Here is a 25,175-nt window from a genome sequence, read left to right on the forward strand (position 1 = left end):
AATTAAATTAAATTTTAAAAAAGAATGAAACACAAGATGAATGAATTTCCTAAACCAAATGACAACCAAATGCAGGCAGATTCACAAAGGTTACATATATTTAATTCCATTTACTCAAAGTTCAGAAATGTGCAAAGTTACCTGAGGTGATCAAAGCCGGAACAGTGATTTGTTTGGGTAGGGTGAAGTATGACTAAGAAGGGTCCTGAGGGTATTTCTGCATATAGTTAGCATTTTGCTTGTTCATCTGAAGTCTGATCATTTAATTAAAGTTTATTAAAGAAAAATAAGGGTCATCAGTGGAATGGGAGCTGAGGAGAAGGGACAAAGAGCGTAACATGACAGGAACATAACCAAATTACAATATGCTCGTATGATAAAGTTTTTGATTTTAAAAAGGGGGGTTTTCTGGGGAGATGTTCTGTAGTTAAAAGCATTTGTTTGTAAAGCCTGATGGCCCAGGTTCAATTCCCCCCATATCAAGGTAAAGCCAGATGCACAAGGTGGTACATGTATCTGGAGTATTCTTACAATGGCATGAGGTCCTGCCAGGCCCATTCTCTCTCTCCCTCCCTCCTCTCTCTCTGCAGATAAACAAATAAAAATGTTTCTAAATGAAATAAAGGGCTGGAGAAATGTCTTAGCAGTTAAGGTGCTTGCCTACAAAGCCTAAGGACCCAAGTTCTACTCTTCAGATCCCATGTTAGCCAGACACACAAAGGTGAGGCAAACGCAAGGTCGCACATGGCCACTAGGTGGCAGAAGCATCTGGAGTTTGATTGCAGTGGCTATCTCTTTTGATCACTTGCTCTCTCTAAAAAAAAACAAAATAAAACACTTAATTAGAAAAGATTACTTATTAAAATTCAGGTTTAGAAGCCCAACATGTTGACACACTCCTGTAATTCTAGTACTCAAGAAACTAAGGAAAATCATAAATTCCTGGCTAGCCTGGTCTACAAAACATGAGAACATGTCTAAAGAAAACAAACTCAAGGATGTATCACCTCTTAGTTGCTATGAACACTGATTTGAATATCATAAGGGGAAGTCAAGACAATGGAAAATATATACAAGGCCTGAAGGATTGCTTGAAAAATTCCATTGCTAGCAGCTCACAAGTGATTCTTTGAGGCCATATCCTATGGTCTTAATTGGCTAAATATAATCCTCTGATGCCAATTAAAAATGCTTTGTTTGGGCTGGAGAGGTGGCTCAGCAGTTAAAGCACTTGCCTACAAAGCCTAAAGACCCAGGTTCAATTCCCCAGTACCTATGTAAAACCAGGTGCACATAGTAGCCCATGCAGCTGAAGTTTATTTATAGCAGCTAGAGTCCCTGGCACACCCATTCTCTGTGTCTGTCAGCCTCTTTCTCTCCCTTTCTCTCTCTCCTTGAAAAAATGATATTTTTAAAATGCTTTATTTGAGACTTTTAATCCTAGCACTTGAGAGGCAGAGCTAGGAGGAGGGTCATTGTGAGTTTGAGGCCAGAGTGGGACTAGAATGAAATTCATCCAGGTTAGCCTCAAAAAAAACAAATGCATGTCAGTTTGTTTATGGTCTTCATGATAGTGATAGTTTGATGGTTGTATTCATTCTGTGTATGTGTGTGCATGTGTGTATGCATGGGGGTGTACTGGTGTGTGTGAGCATGTGCATGTGGAGGCCAGAGGTCTTATGTCTCCGTCTGTGTCTATCCACCTTATTTATTGAGACAGGGGCTTTCGCTGAATCCAGAGCTTAAAGATTTCACTGGTCTAGCTCACCAGCTTGCCCCAGGAATTCCTTGATTCTGCTTCCCTGTGCTGGGAGTAACGGTGGGCCACCGAATCCCCCCTGCATCTATGTAGGTGCTGGGGACCCGGCCTCAGGCCTCATGCAGTCACAGCAAGCACTTTATCCACTGAGCCGTCTCCCTAGCTCTGATGCTTCATTCTTATCCTCAGATTTATCAAGATGTACACGTTGAGTATGGACAGCTTTTTGAATAGCAATCATACGTCACTAAAATGGTTTATAAAAAATGTATTTTGTGTGTCATATTCCAACATTGTCCTGCAGAAACTGGGAACAATTATTTTAAGCCAATCTATTGCAAGCATTGAGAAAAATGTTCATTCTGCAGTATCTCGAACAACTTGTTCAGCCAGACCTGAGAGAGTTTTAAAAAACTGCTTATACAGTAAGGTCAATATAAGGTGTTATGTTTTATCAGGGCAGAACAGTACTCTCCTTCAAGAATTTCAAGAGCACTCTACCCTCACTCTGAAGAAAAGTCTGCAAGTCTTTTTAAGGCCTCATTGAAATTCACTCATTTTAAATGCATAATTGAGCCATGTTTAGTACATTTTGTTATTTCTTTGAAAAGTGACTATTCCTGGTAAGAAGCTTGTACTGAGTTTCTCTCAGTCAGAGGAGTTGTTTCAGTTGAGGTGTCTTGGTGGCTGCTGTTTCTAGGTTACACATGTGAACAGAACTTAGCGTTCCTGCTAGAATTCTGACTGAAAGCCTGCTTTCCCCCACAGATTTTAACAATTCTTGGTCGCCTCTACATTGCAATAAGGACACTGAGGATTCCAATAGGTTTACCATTTAACATCACCATACACTCCAAGGGCAGTGCATGGTAAGCTAGGCATTTCAATGCTGCTGTAAGTCTGGCTTGTTAATCATGTATTGAAGTGGCTTATTCCACTATCAAAATTCAATTAGTCATCATGAAATGAATTTTTCTCTGCTTCTTGGCAGGTGTACAACTCATTGGTCATCAGAAAACAATGCCAGTAATCTCTAAGTCAAAGGTCCCATGAAATTGGTACTTTCACATTCACCTGTGCATTGGTGTTCCTAAACAGCTTGCCTTGTTTCCAAAGCCAAGTGATCTAATTTTAGCACTGGGAAGATTCACTCAGAAAACAGAATTGTTATGTTTTCAATTAACATATCTTTAATCAAAAGCTAAAGAGGAAGAAAGGGAAGCAAGGAGAGAAATATGGTGGCTGGAATGTAGGATGCCCTCCATAGGTTCCTGTGTTTGAGAGCTTGACGACCCCTCCCCCGTGGGTGATGCCATTCTGGGAACCTCGTGGAGCCTTTAGGAGGTGAAGCCGTGTTGTTCTGCAAATGCTGTGGAACCTGTAGGAGGCGTAGCCTGGCTGGAGGAAGTGCGTCACAGGGGTGGACCTGAGGTGCTTCTCTCCCCCGCCCCAACCTTTCTGCTTTCTGATTCCTGTCTGCCAAAAGAGATCGTGCTCCTTGTTTAGCAACCATGCCTTTTTTTTTAGCGACCATGATGGACTCTACCCTCTGGAACTGTAAGCCAAATTAAACCCTTTTATTTTTTCCATCAATTGCTACTGGTTTTTGTTCCCAGTACTGAGAAAGTAACTGATAGAGGAGGGAAGCCCATGGAAGAAACAATTGCCAAGTTCAGTAATCCCATGGTTTCAGAGTAAGGCAGTTTAGGATTAACAGGGCCCCTGAAATTAAACTAACAGCTAAACATGAGAAATGTGCTTGAGTCGTTAAGGGGAGTCTGTCTTTTCCTTATCTCTTTTCCCTAGTGAAGTTCCTCAGTAGATCTCTTCCTCCCCAAAGGAATTTCCTTTCTATGAAAACAACCCTCAAAGTCACCAGATGGGTGACCCCTCCAGACCGCCCGCGTTACTAGAGTTTTGCTTTCTTTCCTTTGCTCAAACTTTGTATTACATTTTTTTTCTCTGTTCTTCCAAACTTTTCTTGCTTTTTAATTCTCTAGCCCTTAGAAGGTAACAAAGGCTTCTGTGGATACCCAAGTCTTTGTTATGACTTGCCTAGACGCTATGAGTCCCCTCCCAGGTCCTCTGCACCTGCCTCCCTTATACTTCTTAGTACAATACAAATGCTCCATAAATAGATGAACTATACTGTTCAGAGAATAACAAGAAAAGAAAGCTTGCGCATGTTAACTGTAGATGCAGTTGTCCTACTCCTAGCTTGATTGACAGCTACTTCACAGATGTGAACCTGTGGGTACTGAGAAGCAAGGATACAGTGAAGATGAATCCACGACATTCCACAGTTTGGCTTTAAAACTGTCCATACATAAGACATCCTGCTAAATAATGGAGCATTCCTGAAGAAATGAAAAATCTTCACTTTATTAGATTATTGAATATGGAATAATAAAATACATAGTTATTGGGCAAATTTCATAAGATTACATTAAAGGGCAAACGTATCTTAGAGAAACAAAGATCAATATCATCATAAATATTAGGAAACATCTCATGGAGGAAATAGTGAATACACTAGGCCTTGAGGATGGCTAATAATTTTAAGAAAAAGTATCCAAATTGGGGGATTCTCTCATATATATAGTCCTAATTTCAATAGAGTGATGACAACCTATATTTATATCTGCCTAAGTGGTCTTAGAAGTGGCACATAAATAAAAATGTGTCTGCATCATTATGTAGAGAACAGTAGAGCTGAAGGATATAAAATGTAGTTTGTAAATATCTGTGTTCCTGACTGTTCTCATATTCCTTGGCAAAAATAAAGTCCAATAAGTTAGTGTGATGATTCAACAAAGATTCATCATCTTCATTGTCATCTTGATTAGAATAGTCTAGGAAAACACGTCTGGGTGTGTCTAGAGTGAATTAACTGAGGATGGAAGACACACATTGCATATGGGCAGCACCATCTCATGGGGTGGGGCCTAGACTGAATTAAAAGCTAGCTGAGCACCAGCCTTTACTTCTCTCTGCTTCCTCACTGCAAATGCAATATGACCATGTGTCTAGACCATGCTCCTACTACCGAGTCCTCCCTCCATGATGAACTGTACCCTCAAACCGTGAGCCAAAATAAGCCTCTGATAGTTAACTTTGTCAACTTGATGGGCTTTAGAATCACCACAAAAATGAATTTCTGGACATATCTTTGGGAGATTTTGTAGGTTAGGTTATTTGAGATGGAAAGACCTAACCTCACTGTGGGGCAACACCATCCCATTGGCTGGACATCTTAGATTACATAAAAAGGAGAAAGGAGCCAAGCATGAGCATTTACCTTTCTGTTTACTGAGTGCTGATGCAATGTGGTCAGCTGCTTTATGTATGATGACATACATCATACATGTATGTAATCTCAAAGTGTAAGATAAAATGAATGGTTCCTTTTGAACACATCTGAAAGAAGGTCACTATCTAAATCCAGACTGCACCAGATGCTGGTGAGGACTTGGAGCAACAGGAGTATCGTTCATTTTCGATAGGAATACAAAATGCTTCAGCCATTTTGGTAGTTTCCTACAAAACTAAATCTATTCTTTTATGAGCCAGCAACTGTGTTCATTGGTATTTATGGTATTTATACAGATAAGGGGCAAGGGAACAGGCTCTGTGTAAAGTGCTTGCCATTCATGAGAACCTGAATTCTGATGGATCTCACACAAAGTCAGACAGGGTACTACATGTCTGTAATCCCAGCACTCATACATTTAGATAGGCATAAGGGAAAATTCATGGAAACTAGTGGGTAAGCTTACTTGGCTTTGTCAGCAGTGAAAAAGAGACCCTGAGCAAATGAGGTAGAAAGTGTGGACTGACACTCAGAGTTGTCCTCTGATATGAGTGCCGTGGCATGTGTGCATGCATGTACACACACACACACACACACACACACACACACACACACACACACAGATAAAATTTTAAACTGGATATGGTGATGCATGCCTTTAATCCCAGCACTGGGGAGGCAGAGGTAGGAGGATCACCATGAGATTGAGGCCACTCTGAGACTACATAGTGAATTCCAGGTCACCCTGGGCTAGAGCAAAACTCTACATCAAAAAAACAAAAACAGGGCTGGAGAGATGGCTTAGCGGTTAAGCGCTTGCCTGTGAAGCCTAAGGACCCCGGTTCGAGGCTCGGTTCCCCAGGTCCCACGTTAGCCAGATGCACAAGGGGGCGCACGCATCTGGAGTTCGTTTGCAGAGGCTGGAAGCCCTGGCGCGCCCATTCTCTCTATCTCCCTCTATCTGTCTTTCTCTCTGTGTCTGTCACTCTCAAATAAATAAATAAAAATAAAACATTTAAAAAACAAAACAAAAAATGTCTTAAAGTGATTAGACAATACCGTATGGTTTTTTAAATGTAAAATTGAGCAAATGACCAGAGATGGTCTCAATATGAATGTTCAATCACTAATCACTTGCTTAGGGATAGCTAGTCCACACTTAACTATGCAGATTTATTTCTCCATTAGGACTATAATATTTCACCCCATCCTTTTGAATAACAAAGCATAACTGAATGCAGCATGTGAGGAAATCCCATGGAATAAAGCACATGACAGGCCCACTGTTTCCAACTCTGTGTTTGTTTTAAGCCCTTGAATTCTAACAGCCCCATCTCAAAGTTTACCCTTTTATTATGCTAAAATGTAATTTGTTCTTTTGTGACTTTAATCCTCTTAAATATTCTTATTCTGCAATCTTAATTTGATTATCCTGTTATCTGAGATTCTTGGAGGGAACTAGCTCTGTTACTTATGAAATTTACTAATAACTAATTATCTATGTTTGTTCTTTAAGAGTTTTATAATTTTCCAGTATGAGCTCATCTTGAGTGGGGCTTAATCTGTCCTGGCACAAGTATTAAACAAGACCCTCTAGAGCAATTGGCTAGTATAGGACAAATTCTCTTTTTTTTCTTTCTTTCCATTTTTTCTTTTTAATTTTTGTACATGTATCTGTAATGAAGAGACTCTTGTTCCTGCAAACAAATGCCCATCCTGCTATACATGGGTGGCTAGAAAATTGAACCCAAGCCAGGCTATACTATCTTCCCAGATTCTTTTTTTTTTTTTTTTTTTTTTTCAGAGAGAGAGTATGAGAGAGAAGGAAAGAATGGGCAAGCCAGGGCCTCCAGCTGCTGCAAACAAACTCTAGATACATGTGCTACCTTATGCATCAGCCTTTATGTGGGTACTGGGGAATCAAACCCACATCATTGGCTTTGCTGAACCATCTCTCCCCCCCCCACCCCGGCCTCTTTTTAAAAAAGATTTTATTTATTTGAAAAAGAGAGATCAAATAAAGGGCATCACGCATGCTAGGCAAACAGTCTAGCAACTGAGCCACATCCCCAGCTTCAAGGAAACTTTCTCGATTTAGGTAATTCTGGGCCAAGCATAAGAACACATTTTAAACTAATTCTGTGGCTAGAGGAAGCCTGACATAGTGAACTCTCATGCATTCTATGGCAGATCAGCTTTTTGTCATCAGTTATGTAGATGGTAAGATTGTAACCAGTTTAGTTTTTCAGGAAGGCTTTGTGCCTTGGACACCCTCTTTATCCATAAGTGCCAACAATCTTATCTGCTGTCCAGGGCATTAGAAGCCCAAGGACACTCAAAGCAATGCATAGTCTTTACTTTCTTCCAGCCACAGAAGGACAGTTATAAGATGCTCATTATTTGCTACCAGTGTTTCCCATAGAGTCAAACAGCTCCTGGCCTCCACTAGCTGCTTTCCATCAGCATCTGAGGAAACAGCTAGGTTTGGTTGGTGTTTATTACATGTCTCACTGCACAACTTTATGAAAAAAAATATAAGACTATTATATGTTTGGAGTTTTTCAAAGACATGAAATAGGTTATTATTTATTCTTTTTCTAAGCTTTTTTTTGTATTTAATAATAAGAAACATTTGTAAATAAGATAAGGGAACAGTGAAAGATAAATGCCTTTGATTAAATTTGAAGGCCTATAAAAATACTTCTCTGGGGTTGGAGAGATGGCTCAGCAGTTAAGGCACTTGTCTATAAAGCCTAAGGACCCACGTTCAATTTCCCTGTACTCATGTAAAGTCAGATTTACAAGGTGGCATATGTATCTGGAGTTCATTTCTAGTGGTTAGAGGCCCTGGTGTGGTGTGACCATTCTTTCTCTCTATGAGCCTCTCTCTCTCTCACACATAAATAAATAAATAAAATAAAAGGAGACTTCTTTGGCCAGGCATGGCGGCACATGCCTTTAATCCCAGCACTTGGGTGACAGAGGTAGGAGGATTGCTATGAATTTGAGGCCAGCCTGAGACTACTGAGTGAATTCCAGGTCTGCCTGGGCTAGAGTGAGACCCTGCCTCTAAAAACCAAATAACTAAACCAAACCAAACAAAAATAAAATAAACTCTATGCAGCAGCCATTGATGTGAATAACAAACACATGCTGCCTACCCAGCACCATCCCTTGGCACCACACTTAGGGATCTGAAAGGCTCCTGCAGCTTTAGGCAATGTTCCCAAGAGAAAGAGGAAGAAGTAGTTCAGACTTGGACAGAAACTTGACCTGGCCCATGCCAAGAACTTTCGAAGACTTCCAAGAATTTTAAGAGTCTTTCCAAACACTTAAGGCAAGCACAGTTAATATAGATTGTTTCTGTCTAGTTCACATAGCATGCTGCTTACTTACTATCAATTTTTGAGACAGGGTCTCACTGTTTTCTCATGTTGACTTTGAGCTCATTATGTAAGCCTGGATGACCTCTTTATTAATTATTATCTCATTGCTGTGACCACCCAATACATGGACAAAAAGCAACTTAAGGAGGATGACTTTGCAGTTCAAGTTTACAATCCATCATGGTGGGGAATGTATGGCTGTGGGGTCTTAAGTCTGATGTCAGGAAGCTGGTGCTCAGTTGAGCCTCTTTTTTTAAAATCTAGTCTATGGAATGCTATCACTCACAGTTAAGATGGTCCTCCCACCTCCAATGACCTAATTAGGATAATCCTTCAAGGCATGCCCAGAGGCTTGCTTCCAAGGTTGTTCTAGAGTCAAGCTGAAAACCATGATTAATCATCGTAGACACAAACATGGTATCCACCTGCCCCTCGACAGTAGTTTACTGCTCCTCTAACCCTGGGGACTGGTGCTATCTATGACCTTTTAAGTTTCCGCTCTCCCATACTTGTTGACCTCCCTCCTCCCTCCAGAAGGGATTATTTCAGTCTCTAGGAATTTGCTATGCTACAAGGCCAGAGGACAACCTTGGGTGTCATGCCTCAGGCACTGTCCACTTTTATTAAGACATTTAGGCTGAACTGGCCGGTCAGTGAGCCCCAGGGGTCCTCCTGTTGCCACCTCCCCAGCCCTGGGATTACAAACAAAGGCTCCCATGCCTGGTTTATTTTATGTGGGTTCTGAGAATTGAGCTCAAGTCCTCATGCTTGCCAAGCAAACACTTCATCAACTGAGGTTTCTGTTTGTTTTGTTTTTGAGTGAGGTGGTCTAGGAAGAGGGAAGTGAAGGATGGCAGAAGAGGTATGGAATACATCTTCAGCCTCAGCCATTGGGCTTTTTCTTTTAACTTCCCTTCTAACTGCTAGTGTCTGTACTGTGTACCTTGTTCCTTAATACAAGAAATCATTAAATGAATAAGCGAGTATACAACTATTAGGAGCAGTTCTGGATTTCTGAGATATAATATGCTCAGCAAGGTGTTCTAAGGGGCATTCCCTCTAAAATAAGAAAAATGGCAGAAATAACTGAGCAGCAAAGGAGCTTGCACTAATTATTATTATTTGTTTGTTTGTTTTCGAGGTAAGGTCTCATTATGGCTCAGGCTGACCTGGAATTATCTATGTAGTCTCAGGGTGGCCTCAAACTTATGATGATCCTCCTACCTCTGTCTCCTGAGTGCTGGGATTAAAGGTGTGCGCCACCATGCCCAGCTTGCATTAATTATTTTTATATAATTTTTTAAAAATAAAAATAGTGAGGTTGGAGAGATTGCTTAGTGGTTAAGGCACCACTTGCCTGCAAAGCCTAAGAACCCATTTTCGACTCTCCAGATCCCATGTTAGCCAAATGCACAAAGATGAGGCAAGTGCAAGGTCACACATGCCCACCAGGTGATGCTAGCTTCTAGAGTTAGGTTGCAGTGGCTGAGCCCCTGGCATGCCAATTCTGTCCCTATCTGGAGTTCGTTTGCAGAGGCTGGAAGCCCTGGTGTGCCCATTCTCTCTCTCTCCCTCTATCTTTCTCTCTGTGTCTGTCGCTCTCAAATAAATAAATAAATAAATTTTAAAAAAATCACTAGGGTTTGTTTACCAAAACCACAGTGAAAATGGCAACTCTCAGTTGAATGAGATATTCTGTCTCAAGGAAACAGGTGGATGAGTGAAAAGAGGAAGATACCTGGTATCCTTTGGCCTCTACATATATGTGCACAGGATATGTGCATTGTACATTCACCTGTATATACCCCACACACATCACACATTTCACATACGACACCACACAGACTCTCTCTCTGTCTCATGTACACACGCACACACACACACACACACACACACCAAAAAAAAAAAAAAATAGTGTATTTGGACTTATGTCTCCACAAACCAAAAATACCAATGTTATAGGTGTGTAAACTGAGTTCTGGTCTGAGAATACTGAATTGAATAGGTCAAAGATTTTTTTTTTTTTTACTCTACTTACAAATCTTCATGCTGACAAGAAGTTTTAGGAAAATTTATGGCAAGTTTGTCTTTTTTAAAATGCTATGTTTCTATAAATCTTTGCAAAGTGCTATGAATAAGGCTGTAAATCACTTCCCTAGCTTGAGTAATGGGACTTGTATTTCATGACAGATACCAAGAGGCCTAGTGGCTATCATTGAGATTGAGACTTCTGTAATATTTAATACTTACCTACTGAAAAAGAGGAATTTTGAGACTGTGTGAAAGTATTAACCATAATTTTTGCTGAAAGATAAATAAATAGAAATCAATGGTGCTAAGTGTGATTGTTTTAAAAAGATTTGTTGTACACAGAGGGAAAAGTAGAATGAATGAGAAACAAAACTGTAACTCTCCTCACTAAATCAATGTGGATGTAACTTCAGAGTTTACGTCTACAACTGGTATGTGGAGTTCTAGTGGAGAGATGGTGCTGAGTGCTTCTTTCTGTATTTCATTTCAACATTAAATTCAGATAAGAAAGAAATGGAGTGAGAGGGGAGAGGAGGACACAGAGAAATAAGACAGGATAGAAATCCATGCCACAGGGCTTTATCACTGAAGTTGCAAACTCCCAGTGCAAAAGCTCAGGCCAGTCATGTGGAGGACAACATCTTTCAAACCATGCATTGTCAGAGGTGTGGGAGACTAGAACAGTCTAGGGGCAGGGGGTTGAGAGGAACCTGGAATGGCTCACAGCTCAACAGAAGGCATCTAATGGGCATTTGCCATTTTGTTTGTGAACATTCCGTTCTACTGTGGAACATAGGAAAATTAACGGGACAGATGGAACTCCCATGTTGTATTAAACATACAGGCAGAAGTTAAAATCTACTCTACTGAGAAGATACACGCTGCACTGTATATTGTGTGCAGGAGACATTTGATCTTCAGGCAGTCTTAAGTTTCTGCCTAGTATGCTGGGCTTTCTGGCCCTGCTGCTGTCTTCTCAAGAAGCAGACAAACAAAACATCCAGCTGCTCATCAGATTTATTGGTAAGTTCCAGCTACTGGCCAGACATTCTTACCACTCTGTATTTGCATGGCTTATGGTAAGTTGTTCCCAAGAGTTATGTCTGTAGGCCTCTTCTTTTCAGTTCTGCATCCTGTCCCTCAGGGACCTGTACCACTTCCGTACTGACATCCCTGTAGATCTCCTAGCACATAGAACGCCCTCTCACCCTCATTTTCCCAGTGCTTACTTCTACTTAGACATACACAAATGTCTTGTGGGCACCTCAACTTTCATGTCTCTAAAATGGGCCTCATCTTCCTCTCCCTAGGACAGCTTGTTCACCTATACTTCAGCATGGTGGCAATGGCTTTGTAGTCAGTCAACCACAACTTTGAATTACCCTGGCTGTCCTTTTCTTCAGGCATTAAGGGGTCAGGTCCTGTGATTTCTACCTTACCGCTATCTTCAGGGGTTTTCTAAATTAGCACTGAGTGACCCTGGATCTCAAAGTGTCTCTAAAACCAAGGTCTAAGTGCACAATGAAGGAGGCCTTCAAGCTTGGCCTTCCTTTACCTCTCATTCTTACCCAGATTCCCAATGCCATGGAAAAGATCCTTCATCTCTCTGTGCTAGCCTCCTGGCATCTCATTGTCTAGGTTCTGGGTGCCTTAGATGCCTCCCATTCTCACATTCAGTATTCTACCACTGCACTTTTCCTGTCTAGATACCCTATTCTTCTGTGACCTATTGGCCCATGACACAGTTACCCACTCATTATCTGCCGTTAGATTTAGCTCTCTTTAGCTCCTAGCAAATGTACCCGTTTCTCTAAGAAGCTCCTCTGAAGCCCAGGCTTTCTTCCCTCTCTATCCCAGCCCTCCCTTGAATCAAATGTCTTTCTTGCATGTTTCTACAGTTCTTAAAATGTCTCTTCCATTATACTAATCACAAGGGTTGCATAGAAGTGAGGTGGGAGAGATGAGCAGAACCTAGGTAAGTAATGGAGTTAGCATTAACCCCAGGCTTGAAGAGACAGGAAGGGAGAGTGAGAAGAGAGCCATGTAGAAGAGGTTACCAGGTGAGGAAGAATGACCTTTGACAGTGGCTGAGGCAACCCTGAAGGGAGAGATTGGTTTTACATGCCTCCCTTCTGGACCTCAGGCCAGGGTTTCCCACTTGCCAAACTTACCATTAGCCAGAGGATAAGGACCAAGTCAAACCATCTTATAGCTCAGCCACTAGATTTTTAAGGAAAAGGCTGGAAAGGCTGAGGGACAAATGACATTATCTAGCTCAGTCACACATGGTTTTGTCCATTAGCCTGTCTCAACAGGCAGAGCTACCTGGTCACAGAGATGTCTGTATTCCTGGCCACTAATACAGAAATGCTTATGGGCAGAATAATAGTATATGGAGACTTGGGCATTACTTAAAGGACTATACATTCTGAGTCTGCCACATGCTTTCTGGAGTCTAAGACAAAAATGATAAACAGCGTAAGACCAATAATTGTCATTACCTGTAAAGAGAAATATCATTTGGTCAAAAGAGGAGACTCCTTGCACACACAGGGAGGAAGGCAGAAAGAGAATCCTTAACAGAAAGTGACTCCCATCTGATTTTCTTAGAGGCAAGCCACCAGGGGGGAACACATGCTCATGGGAAGGAAAACCAAATCTCATTATAGATGGTATATGTCTGTGTGTGTGCCATATGTGTGTTTGTGTGTGTGCATGTGTGTATGTATGTGTGTTCATGTATGTATGTGTGTGTGTGTACCATGTGTGGAAGTATGTGTGTTCACATGTGTGTGTGTTGTGAGGCCTGAGGTTGGTATCACACGTCTTCTTCTATTCCTCTCCATCTTATTTATTGAGACTAGGTCTTTCACTGAACCCTGAGCTCACTTGCTTGGCTAACCAGCTTGCCCTGGGAATCTCCTGTCTGCCTCCAGAACACTGGAATTCCAGGTTGGCTGTCATGCCTGCCAGCACTTACGTGGACACTGAGGGTCTGAATGCATGTCCTCATGTTTTACCCAACTAAGCCATCTCTCCAGACCCTCATCTCCACCTCTTGATTGGAGGAAAGTAAAATAAAATTGTGGACACTCTTTTAAACTACAATATTTTCCTTTTCTAATATGCTTGTCTAAATGAGAGCGGGTGTGGAACTCAGGGGGTAAGAGATTACTCCAGGGTGGTTCAGCTCTCAGGTGGTCCTGCCAATATTCGATTCGATTTTGTAAATCAAAATCTCACTGACTGTCATAACACCAGACAAACCTCTTGTAATTGATAATAATAGGATGGGTAAACCCTGCTAGGCCCCAAGTAGATGCAGCCCATTTAATTGCCTTGGACAATATATTTGTTTTGCTGGAAAAATATTACCCATCAAACAACCATCCATAAACACTTTCCAAGTTTCTCCCAAACATCTGTGTTTTTAATTGCATTTTTTTCTGTAGATGAATCACCCTTTTTGTTTTTTATTATTTTATTATAATTTTATTTTTACTATTACCGTATTTCTCACTAAAGATTCTGTTGTATTGTTTCTCATGCCACTACCTAGATTACTACCACCTCCCCACTTGCAGCCTTTGCTGGTTCTGTTATTATGCCTGCATACGCTCTTCCGGTAGACCATTAAGGATTTTTTTGTGTTTATGAGACATAGAGCCCAAGCTGGCCTCAAGTTGCTATGTAGCTGAGGCTTGCCTTAAACTCCTGATCCTCCTGCCTCCACCTGGGATTGCAGATATCTACCACCACACCAGCACAGCTGAGGAAATATGTTCTTTTAGATTAAAGTCTGACATATGGGCAGAGAAACATTCTTTTGTCTTTCTTTGTCCTCCCCCCCACACCTCAGATTCAACATCCACAGTTGAAATTTTCTGTTGAGTCAGAATTTGAGACATTCTAGTTTAGAAAATCTGCAATCTCTTACGAGTTTAGTACTTGTTGGTCTAGACAGACTTCTCTCTAGGAGCTTTACCTGATTAGGGTTCTGGTTCTTTCTTTGCTCCCCACTCAAAGCCTTGCTTGGAGAATGGGGTGAAAAATCAGTTAATATGAGGTTCGCTAGCAGAAGCAAGTTTCTAGGAGGATGAGCCAGGCCTCAGAAACAGAATGCAAGCCATGAAGGGACTGCTGTGAGGTTTTGCTTTAAACAGATTTTTAAAAAGTATCAAAAGATAGATGCAATTAATTTTGCTAGCATTTTGTTTAACTCAATAGATCCAAAGGACTATTTATTGGAACATACAACTATGTAAAGATCACAGAAAATAAAACCGTGGTTTAAAACCCCCGTCCTTGTGCTACCTGCATCCTGATGGAAAACATGCCTAATGAAGAAGGTGGTTCTAGAAGACAGCAGCTCTATGTTGCCACAAAACAAGTTATGGGAGTTATCTGTCATTCTTGTTTTCTTATTGTCTTGACTCTGATACAGTCTGTTGTCCACTTGACTCAACTCATTCAAGGCTACCTACGTTTCAACTCAGCAACCGACAGGGAACTGACAAAGTGCATGAAGTTAGCCTCTGACATCTCAGCCTCCTTCTCTCAGATTGCAAGCCTTCGTTCCCTTCATGTCCCAGCTCAAGTCACCTGTCCTGGAAACGACCCCATCTGATGAGGCCTGAGCACTCCCTGCCATCCCCCTCCCATAACTTGTTTTGTGGCAACATAGAGCTGCTGTCTTCGAGAACGACCTTCTTCATTAGGCATGTTTTCCATCAGGATGCAGGTAGCACAAGGACAGGGGTTTTAAACCGCGGTTTTATTTTCTGTGATTTTCCAGTTGCAGAGCACCACGCGTGGCCCACACAGGTGACCCAGCACCCAGTTGAGGACGACAAACTCGGGTTTCTCTAGCCCCAGCGGAGGAGGTCAGTCGGGCGGCGCGTGGCAGGTGGAGCGCCCACGCCGGGCGGCTGCGCTCGCGCCCCGGCTGGCTGGCGTGGGTGTGGGGCGAGTGGGTGTGCGCGGGGTGTGCGCGGCGGAGCGCGCCAGCGAGTCGGGAGCGCGGAGCCGGGAGGAGCCGCGAGCGCTGCGCCGAGCCTCAGCGCCGGCCGGCGGGGCAGCTCGGAGGTGGGTGGGCCGCGCTGCCGGTCCGCCCGCGGGGTCCCCATTGGCCGCCTGCTGGCCGTCCTCCGCCCCGAAGCCGGCGAGGAGCCGAGAGGCCGCTCGGGAGCGGACGCCGGGGGGACATTGTTCGCGCCGCGACCCTCGCCGCCCGGGGCTCTGGAGGCAGCGGGGTCCGCGCCCCCGGTGTTCGCTCGCTGCGCTGCCGCCTCCGGCGCCTATGCTCGGCCTCCGACAGCGGTCCGGAGGGACCGGGGAGCGCCCGGGCGCCCGGGTGAGTGATCCCTCCCGGGCTCCGCCGCCCGCTTCGGCGTTTGTCCGAGCCGCGCTCCGGGCTACGGCGAAGGCCAAGGCGGGGAAAACTTGGCCTCGATGGGGAGGAGGATCGCCGCCGGCAGGCGGCCCCCGTGCCCCGGCTCGGCTCCGCTCGGCTCCGAACAGGTGGCGCGCGCCGGGCCGGGCCGGGCCGGGCGCTTTGTGTCGGGGCGCGGGGACCGGGCGCTGGCGGCGGCCGCTCCCTCCCCTCCCTCCCTTGCTCCCCCGGGCGGCGGCACGCCCGGTCGGCCCGGTAACGGAGCCGGAGTCGTCAGGAATGTGCCTCTGGGGACCGCCGGGCTCCAGGAAGGAGAAGAGGTGGCGGCGTGGCCGGGGAGGTGCGGGGGCCGAGCGGTGGCGTGGGGGTGACGCCGCCCGCGGGCTGGGCAGGGATGCTGCGCCCCGGCGAGGGCTTCGCTGTTCCGCTGCGCCCCTGGAGGCGGGGAGCCGGGGGGCGTGTGTGCCGAGGAGCGGGCGGCCGGGAGGCCAGGTACTTCCGGAGCTGCCTCCGGACCTAGCCGACCGAGCCACGTTCCCGGACGTGGACCTTGGGGTGCGGTGATGCCGGGATCCGGGGTGCCCCTAGCCCGGGTTTAACAAAGGGTGCGTCCCCCTCCGCCCCGCGGGGAGGGGCAGCTCGGGAGACGTGGTCTCGGGAGAGCGGGGCTCAGCCCCGGGGAGATCTGTTTCCTTTTGGATGTGGCTTTTTAATTAAAAAATTTTTTTTTATCTTCCCCCATTTTTTTGTTCCTTCAGAGGACTGGAGCTTGATGCATGAGGAGCCCATTGAGGCGCGAGAGCGGTGGTGATGGTCCGGCTTTGGTGAGGCGCGACGGTTTATCATGACGGTGTTCAGGCAGGAAAACGTGGATGATTACTACGACACGGGCGAGGAACTTGGCAGGTAGGAGGAGGGGCGGAAGCGCACGCCACTGGGTTGTGGAGATGCGTGATTCTGGGGGCAATAACGAATGCACTTCTGAATCTGACATCTCTCCCCCACCCCCACCTCGCCCTTACCGTAGATAGCAAATTGTAGAGAAAACTAACCCAGAGAAGGCCAGGGACCAGAAATAAATGACCTGATCAGAGAGGCCCAATTATTATGCACCGGAGTATTGATCAGAAATCCTGGAAGGAACAGATTGGTCACTCCCACTTGTGACAGCCTTGGGTCTTCTGAGACAATGAGGCAAATGCGAAGGTTCTAATTGCAAGCGGAATTAGCTCTGACGTGTGATTTAAGCAGAGTACAAATTAATTAATGGGCCTTTAAAAATTTAATACTTTGCCCCGTCCCCTCTCTCTGAATTCTCAGTGTATCACAGCAGGGATTGGTAGGAGGCTAGTGGAGACTTGACAGATGTTTGGCTCAACATTGTGAAACTTCTTGTAGCCAGGAATTTAATTACAGGGTTGGTGTTGAGGTGGCTTTGGTATCATTTACTAGGTTAAATTTTTAACCAATCAGTGAGAGTCATTGTGGCTTTCTGAACTCAGAGTATGCTTGCACACTGCAGGAGCTGTGATTCCGGGCAGACTTGCAGTGTGCAGGTGAACAGTCTTCAGAGGCAGTCTGAGCACTGCTGGCCGCTGCCTTTGGGTAGTTCCTGGTGTTCACTGCATTATGTCAGTGAATATCCAATTTTCAATTATATATTTATAACCTGTAAGGCATTGGCCTCCTGAAACCCATTTTGTGGAATCAGAGTACTTTCACTGCCACTCAAGTAGGCAAAAAGTATTTAAACAAAGTACGAATTGACTCATCTGGCGTGAGTACTAAAATAGGCATTTTTCCCTTCATACCTGATGTCCTCAGACCAAGTTTCCTTTTTCTTCCTGTATTATTTAATCCACACTCTAGATTACCTAGTGAGAATTGTGAAAGCTGGCTTAACTTTTTTTTAAAATTTAGATGATAGTGAAGAGTGACAGCAATTTTGTTTAAAGTTACTGTAACTTCTATTTCTGCATCTGTTCAGTATTGACTACAAAACTTGCTGAGAGCAGGAAATTACTAGATGCTACAGATTTCAGCAAGTGAATATAAGGGAAGACTCCAGAAAAAAAAATATTTCATGGATATAGTTAACATTGAGGCTTAAGTGTGTGCAGTTGAAATATTTGGCTTGACTGGGATTAAATCATTCTATGCCTGTGGTTGACAGTAAGATGAGTGCTTATACGATTATCCTTTGGAACTGGACAATATTTCAATACTATTTCTGTATGGTTACCTGATTCTAGAAATTCTGTTTCAAGGAAAGATGTGTAAAATTGGACAAAGTGATTGTTTTATAGTCAAAGTATATTTTTGGTGGAATTATGTGTTCAAGAAAAGAAAAAAGAAGGCACATCCCTAGGTTGTCAAGGGGCGCTTGTGATCACTGCGTGAGTGATGACAAGAGGCGGCTTGCTTAGCTGTCGCTAGCATTTTGCTTTGCTTGTGGTCCTGACTACATTTCCATGTTAACTTTGCTGTGCAAGACTAATTGATGAGCTGTTTAGTAAATAATTTATGCAGCCTAGGAATTTGAAGAAATACTCTGCAAAACTGGAGAGTTTTGAAAAATGAAACACACATACACATTTGACATGTATAGCTCCTCTTGTTTTTGCCAAAAGATGGAGCAAATGGTTGGCTTTTTCTAAAGGCTTTCAAGTCTTCAAGTTTTGTGTGCGTTCTGTCTGTGGTGTGTGCATATGGGTGCGTTTGTCCTATGTGTGTGAAGGCCAGAGGACAACCTCAGGTGTCATCCTTAGGTTGACTCTGTTCACCGCTTTTTGAGACAGGGTCTCTTTGGCCGGGAGCTCACTCATTAGGCTATTCTGGCTGGCCAGTGAGCCTAGGGATCCTCCTGTCTCCATCTCTCAGTTCTGGAATTATAGGCACATGCCACCTCAGCCTGGTATTTTACATGAATACTGGGGATCAAACTCTGGTCTTCATGCTTGTAAGGCAAGACTTTACCTAGTGAGCTGTCTCCCCAGTCTAACTTGTATGTTTGTGTGTGTGTGTGTGTGTGTGTGTGTGTGTGTGTATCTTGATGTAAGGTGGACCTGTGTGACAATGCTACTTTTATGGCATCAGGAGTTACTGGGATTGGAAGTAGGAGTTCAGTGTTTAAAAAATAAAAATAGCACAAGTGCAAGGTAATTCTAAATACTGACCCTTAAGTTGCTAATCAGTGAGTTCTAAATAGGCTACATTCAGGATTTAAGACATAACTTAACTGTTTTTAATCATCATTAGATAATAGCTGCTCACCTTATATATGGACTGAGACAAAGTCTATAAGCTAGAGAACAGGTGTGTTTTAAGGAAATGGAATACAGGATTATTATTTTTCTATTAAAAGAACTGTGAGAATGCTTATGTTTGAATGTTGTACATGTATCTGTGTATTTTCCAAGACTGTAAAAGCTCTCTGTTAACTGTGACAAACTTTTAAACTACTAGGGTTATTGCAGGAGTGATGGATGAAGCCACCCACTTGAGAGAGGGCAGAACCCACTCTGTAAGTTGTCTGATTTAAAATCTTGAGCAGATTGCCTCCCCACTCCAACCCTTGCCTAGTGCTCATTTCATAGTTCTTGTGAAAATTAAGCCATCTAATGTGCAAGATCAGTTTATAATAGTAAGAGTTAAACAAGAACTGATAGTTTCCACAGGACTGGCCAAGATAAGTGGGTGTTCCATGCAGGCTAATATCTTGGTCTGCTGTTTGGTATTCTCTAAGTTTCTGCTTCTCAATTTTGAGAAAGGACAGGATGTGTGAAAAGCGTCCTGATGGAGACAGCGCTGTGGCCAGTAGCTCCTCCGCCTCTCTGGTTCTAAATAGTGCAGTCTAGGCTGAAGCAAAATGTGAGGGGCCCATCATCATCTTTAGGAGACTTTGGTGACCTTTAATGCTGATTCCAGGAAGCCTTCTAGCATCTCACCATCTACCCCAATAGTCTAAACCAAGAACCCTTTTCATGGTGTGCTGAGCTCACTGTTCTGCTTCGCGTTAATGGCCCAGGGCTCCCTGGCTCTGTAATCAGCCAGGACTTTGGGCAGCTGCCTGCTGGCTTGCCCTACCATCCGTTCTGTTTTTCTCCTGGCCATCAATCAGCCTGACCTATAAGCTTGCTGGGGCACCTCTCTGTCCGCTGCTTTCCTGAAGGACTGGCTCTCTCTTCTCATTGTCTGACCATACCTGGTCTGAAGGTCTGCCTCCCGAGTAAGTCTTTCCATAATGAATTTTCCCCTCATAGGAGACAGTTGATTGGAGAGATGGACTTCCCAGTGACACGTACCCCCATGGTTTATATGACTTTGTTTTACTGCTTGCTCATGAGTTCCTTCTGGGCATACTCTGTCGCCTGTTATTACTGGGGTCCTTTCTCTCCTGAGTGTGCACTGTACTGAAGAACATGAGGCCAGTGTGCTATGCCTGTCCAAATGGGCATACTGTCCAGGGCCATAGAATGGGAATGGACTTTCGTCTTTTCTAACACATAATTAGATTCATGACACTTAGTAAGTGCTCAGCAAGTACATGGTGAATGTTTGAACAGATCAGTATGTGGGAAGCACCTTGAAAAGAGTAATAGCCATCAGGTCTTCAGAAAGTGGGGACCATGGTGGAGCTGAACATGGAGGAGGACCAAGCCACAGCTTACGGAAGTGAAGACTTCTTTGTAATTGCACTCTGTGACCCAGTCATGAGGAACTCAGCCAGCAAATTTCCAAGTACAAGGTCAGTTATAAACAAGTCAAATGGAATGGTGCATTAAATATTGCACATTAATTTGTATAGTTGTTGGAGGCAAATCAGATTTATAACATTCCCTGTTTGGCATAAAATCCATAGGCATTTTAACTGAAGTGAAAAATTGTTGGTATGCAGTAGAAGGCAAGAGGGGGTGCTGAGAAAAGTGGCCATTTTGTGTGGCAGGCAGGAGCAAGGCTTTCTGGAAGGCTCTCTCTGGGGAAGCGGCTTGATGAGTGAGATCAGCCTGGTGGGGCTGTGCTGGGTGTGGTTTTTCTCTTCTCATTTCTGGCTCTGAATGTTCCCAGATGTTTCCTCTGATAGGAGAGACCACAGAATTTAAAGAGATGACATTGAAACTGTGTCAAGTGCTGCATATGGTGTTTCTAGGTGTTTCTAATGGAACTGAGAGACTCCTGATGCCTCTTGATGTCATTGCCGTTGCATGGGTGGGGCCCAGCGCATCACTGATGTGGCACTGATGTAAACATACCCACCACATGGCCAGTCCTGAAATCCTACAGCATTTGCAGCTTTATACAGGACATCATACTTGTTGGTCACAAGCAACTCTTCCTGGCTTATTACCTTCATTGTCTTGTGTATGTGTGTGGAAAATGCAGTTATTGCATGTGTGTGGAGACCAGAAGTCAATGTCAGGTGTCACTCACTGTCCATCTTATTTTCAATCTTTTGGTTTTTCGAGGTAGGATCTCCCTCTAGCCCAGGCTGACCTGGAATTTACTATGTAGTCTCAGGATGGACTCGAGCTTAACAGTGATCCTCCTCCTTCTCTCCTCCCCAACTCCCCCTCCCCTGCCCCAGAGCTGGGATTAAAAGCATGCGCCACCATGCCTGGCTCTCCATCTTATTTTTTTGAGACAGGTTTCAGTGAGCCCACAGTTCACAGGTGCAGAAAAACTAGCTAGCCAGCTTGTTCCAGGGATTCCCTGCTGTCTCTGCCTCCTGAACACTGGGGTTTCTAGTGCAGTCTATCATGCCTGCTGCCCCGCATTGTACATGGGTGCTGGAGCTGAACTCCGGTCCTTGTGCTAGCATGGCAAGGGCTTTATCCATTGAGCCATTTCTCTCTCCCCTTGGTTTTCTACTTTTAGTTATTATTTTGGAACGTTCGCCTACTTTTGAAAGAAAGGTTCCTTACTCTTAGTGGTATTCGATGGTACACCAGCAGCAGCAGCCTTCTTTGTCACATCATCTCTTGATAACATTAGGAGACCACACTGAGTGACAGATACGAGCTGTGGGTATAGGTAAGCACTCTGTGGAGTCAGCACAACCAAGACTCGGTCTAAAGGCAGTACTTATCTTGTCCTTTAGTGAGACATGAGTACACAGATGCTAGAGGTGAGCTGTACATTGGAGGAAGTTCTAATAATGCCACGCACGTGCCAGGCTGTGAGGGTGAGGGGAGTAAAGCCAGCTGGTTGAAGGTTTGCTTTCTGGCCTGGGGCTGTTTCTGTTCTGCATGAGTCTCCCTTAGGTTCAGTGGGGCCAATAGCAGAGAGGGCTGGCAAGTGTTCATTGATGGAGAAGCCGAGGAACCCTGAAGCTAGTTTCTTAGCCTTCTGTGCAGACCCTATGACCCCGGACTTGTGTGTTGGCTGGACCCATGGGAACCTGAAGGCTCTGTCACATTGGCATGCCACAGAAAAGCCAGAAAATCCACTGGAAATGGACAGAAGGGGATGCACTAATTCTTTCCAGGAGTTGCTTACAGGTGTTTCCTCAGGAGAGATTTACTGTCTCTTGACATTTCCTATCCTTTTTTCCAGTATAGTTGTCACCCCTGGAAAGCACAAACTAGTTCACTTCAGGGGTGGCAGGAAGAGGAGGACAACAGAGGGGAGGCCCAGAAGCTGTTGTTTGTGTTGAGGGCGGGGTCAGGGTAACAAAAATCAAGGTTGACCCAGCAAGCAGTTGTCTTCTTAAGTCTTAGCAGTTGTTACAAATGCCTGATATAACCAAGTATTTTGTAGGAATAAGATAAATCATACCCTAAATAAAGGTGTATTGCTGGTTAAAAGACACAGAAAACAGGCTACAAAGATGGCTCAGTGGTTAACATGGTTGCTTGCAAAACCTGTAGGCCCAAGTTAGCTTTCCCAATAGCCATGTAAAGCTAGGTGCACAAAATAGCGCATGCATCTGGAATTCATTTTTAGCAGCAGGAGGATCTGGTATACCCATGCATGCTCTCTCTCTACCTCTACCTCTCCAATTATATACAAAAAGAAAAGAAAAAAGAAAAGAAAAAACAGGAAGTTATCTATTCCTATGGGAGTGGCTTCCTTTGCTGCCTCAGGGACATTAGCCTGGAGGAAGCTTGGGTACTTAGCATTCCTCTCTCATTTGTCCAATCAGTGTTTAGTTAGGCCAAGTGGCCTTTCTCAGACAGCACATTAATAGGTGACAAGAGATACACCCAGGGGCTGGAGAGATGGCTTAGCGGTTAAGCGCTTGCCTGTGAAGCCTAAGGACCCCGGTTCGAGGCTCGGTTCCCCAGGTCCCACGTTAGCCAGATGCACAAGGGGGTGCATGCATCTGGAGTTCATTTGCAGAGGCTGGAAGCCCTGGCGCGCCCATTCTCTCTCTCTCCGTCTGTCTGTTTTTCTGTGTCTGTCGCTCTCAAATAAATAAATAAAAAATTTTTAACAAAATTTAAAAAAATTAAAAAAAAAAAGATACACCCAGGACCCTGGACAGGCCTGACTCATTATCTACAATGCTTAGGCTATATTAAGTTGATTGTTAAGAGGTGGTTTGGGCAGCTCTGTGATGCCAGTCCCCCCATTGTAGAGGAAGGTCAAGCATAGTGTATTTGCTACTTTTTAAATTTATTTTTTATTTTTCAAGGTAGGGTTTCACTCTATCCCAGGCTGACCTGGAATTCACTATGTAGTCTCAGGGTGGCCTTGAACTCATGGCGATCCTCTTACCTCTGCCTCCCAAGTGCTGGGATTAAAGGTGTGCACCACCACACCTGGTCATTTTTGCTACTTTTTCATCACTGTGACAAATACCTGATAGAAACAGCATCAGGGAGTTGAGATTTATTTTGGCTCATGGTTTCAGGGAGGTCTCAGTCACAGAAGGCATAGCAGGGAATCTCAGTCTGTGTCAGTAGAAATGTATAGTAGACACCACTCATGTAGTGGTAGACCAGGAAGCAGAGGGTAAGGCTGCAGCCAAGGACCTGGCCATAAACTTTTAAAGCCCATCCTGACTGATCTGTTTCCAACTGCAAGGGCCTACCCCCTAAGGGTCCCCTAGTCTTCCAATATAGAGCCACCAGCTGGGGAGCAGGCGTACAAAACATGAATTTGTGAGCAACATTTCAGATCCAAACCTTAACAGATAGCAACTACTTGACAACAGATTTTTGTTAGAAGCCCTGCCAAAGCTGTCATGATCTAGCTTCTTGGAGCCCGCTCTGGCCATAGGGATGCACCATGTGTGGACCTCCTTTCCTTTTCAAATGGCTTGTGCCTTGCATTTGCATGTAGTGTTAGCACGTGGCAGTTTTTTAATCAATGTTGCAGTTACCTCCTTTTTCATAGGACAAAACACACAACCAGAAGCGGCTCATGGGAGAAAATGGGTTTATTTCAGCGTGACGGGCCTAAGTAGAAAGGCTGGGTCACACCTCCACATCATCAGGAAGGAAGCAGTCCCATGTGAGCTGAGGATCTCACACCCAGTAGGGCTGAACTAACAAACCCCAAGGTTTGCCCCCAGCAATACATCTCCTCTAGCAAGACTCCACTTCCAGAAGTTTCCACCAGCTGGGGATTAAAAGCACGAGGCTTTATCATACACACATGAAAGGCTATGGGGGTATATCTCACATTCAAACTACCACAGTCCAGTCCTAAAGTTAATAGTTTAACATTTTAGAAACTTCACAAAACACTTCCATCATTATTTAACTTTTGAGTGACTTAATATGTTAGAATCTGGTCTCTGCTCCTGGGTCTGCCTCCTAAATGAACAACAGTTTATCTTTTCACTGGACAGCAGTTTAGAAGTTGTCTTTGGGATTTTTATGTGGCAGGTAGCATCCATTTGTTTTGCTTTGGTTTGTTGGGATATACTCTGCAGACAAAATGCTTCATCTCTTAGCCTTGAGGCAGATTATATAGCAATATATATGATTATTGATAACAAATTCAATGTGTCCCTTTGATAGCATTCTAAATGAATTACTTAAGTGTGAAGTTAGGATGGGGTGGAGGAAAGAAAGTAGGCATTTGATTTTCCATATTATCTAAGTAAAACAGGTTTAACAAAGCTTTCTCTAGCCAAGCCTGGTGTGCGCACTTTTAATCCCAGCATTTAGGAGGCTGATGTGGGAAGATCACTGTGAGTTCAAGGCCAGTCTGGGCTATAAAGTTAGTTCCATGTCATCCTGGGGCTACAGTGTAACCCTTCCTCAAACAACCAACCAAACAAGCAAACAAACTCCAAAACAAAAAAAAGAGAAAAGAGAAAAACCCTTTTTCTGTCTCATAAATCTTTCT

General features: G+C 44.1%; 1 protein-coding gene across 5 annotated transcripts in view; it reads left to right on the top strand.

The window, feature by feature from the left end:
- The first annotated feature begins 15,291 nt into the window (after positions 1-15,291).
- Positions 15,292-25,175, top strand: part of Dapk1 (death associated protein kinase 1) — a 203,698-nt gene continuing 193,814 nt past the window's right edge. The window contains exons 1-2 of one of the 5 annotated variants that reach the window (XM_045142872.1): positions 15,292-15,369; positions 16,637-16,784. In XM_045142872.1, the coding sequence (XP_044998807.1) occupies positions 16,723-16,784 (62 nt within the window). In that variant the 5' untranslated portion in view covers positions 15,292-15,369; positions 16,637-16,722. Of the gene's footprint in view, positions 15,370-15,515; positions 15,572-15,721; positions 15,840-16,351; positions 16,484-16,636; positions 16,785-25,175 lie in introns of those variants that run through there. The other 4 variants (XM_045142871.1, XM_004672345.3, XM_045142870.1 and 1 more) reach the window with 4 other exon arrangements.

This window comes from Jaculus jaculus, chromosome 2, assembly GCF_020740685.1.
Source record: "Jaculus jaculus isolate mJacJac1 chromosome 2, mJacJac1.mat.Y.cur, whole genome shotgun sequence".
NCBI classification, from domain to species: domain Eukaryota; kingdom Metazoa; phylum Chordata; class Mammalia; order Rodentia; family Dipodidae; genus Jaculus; species Jaculus jaculus.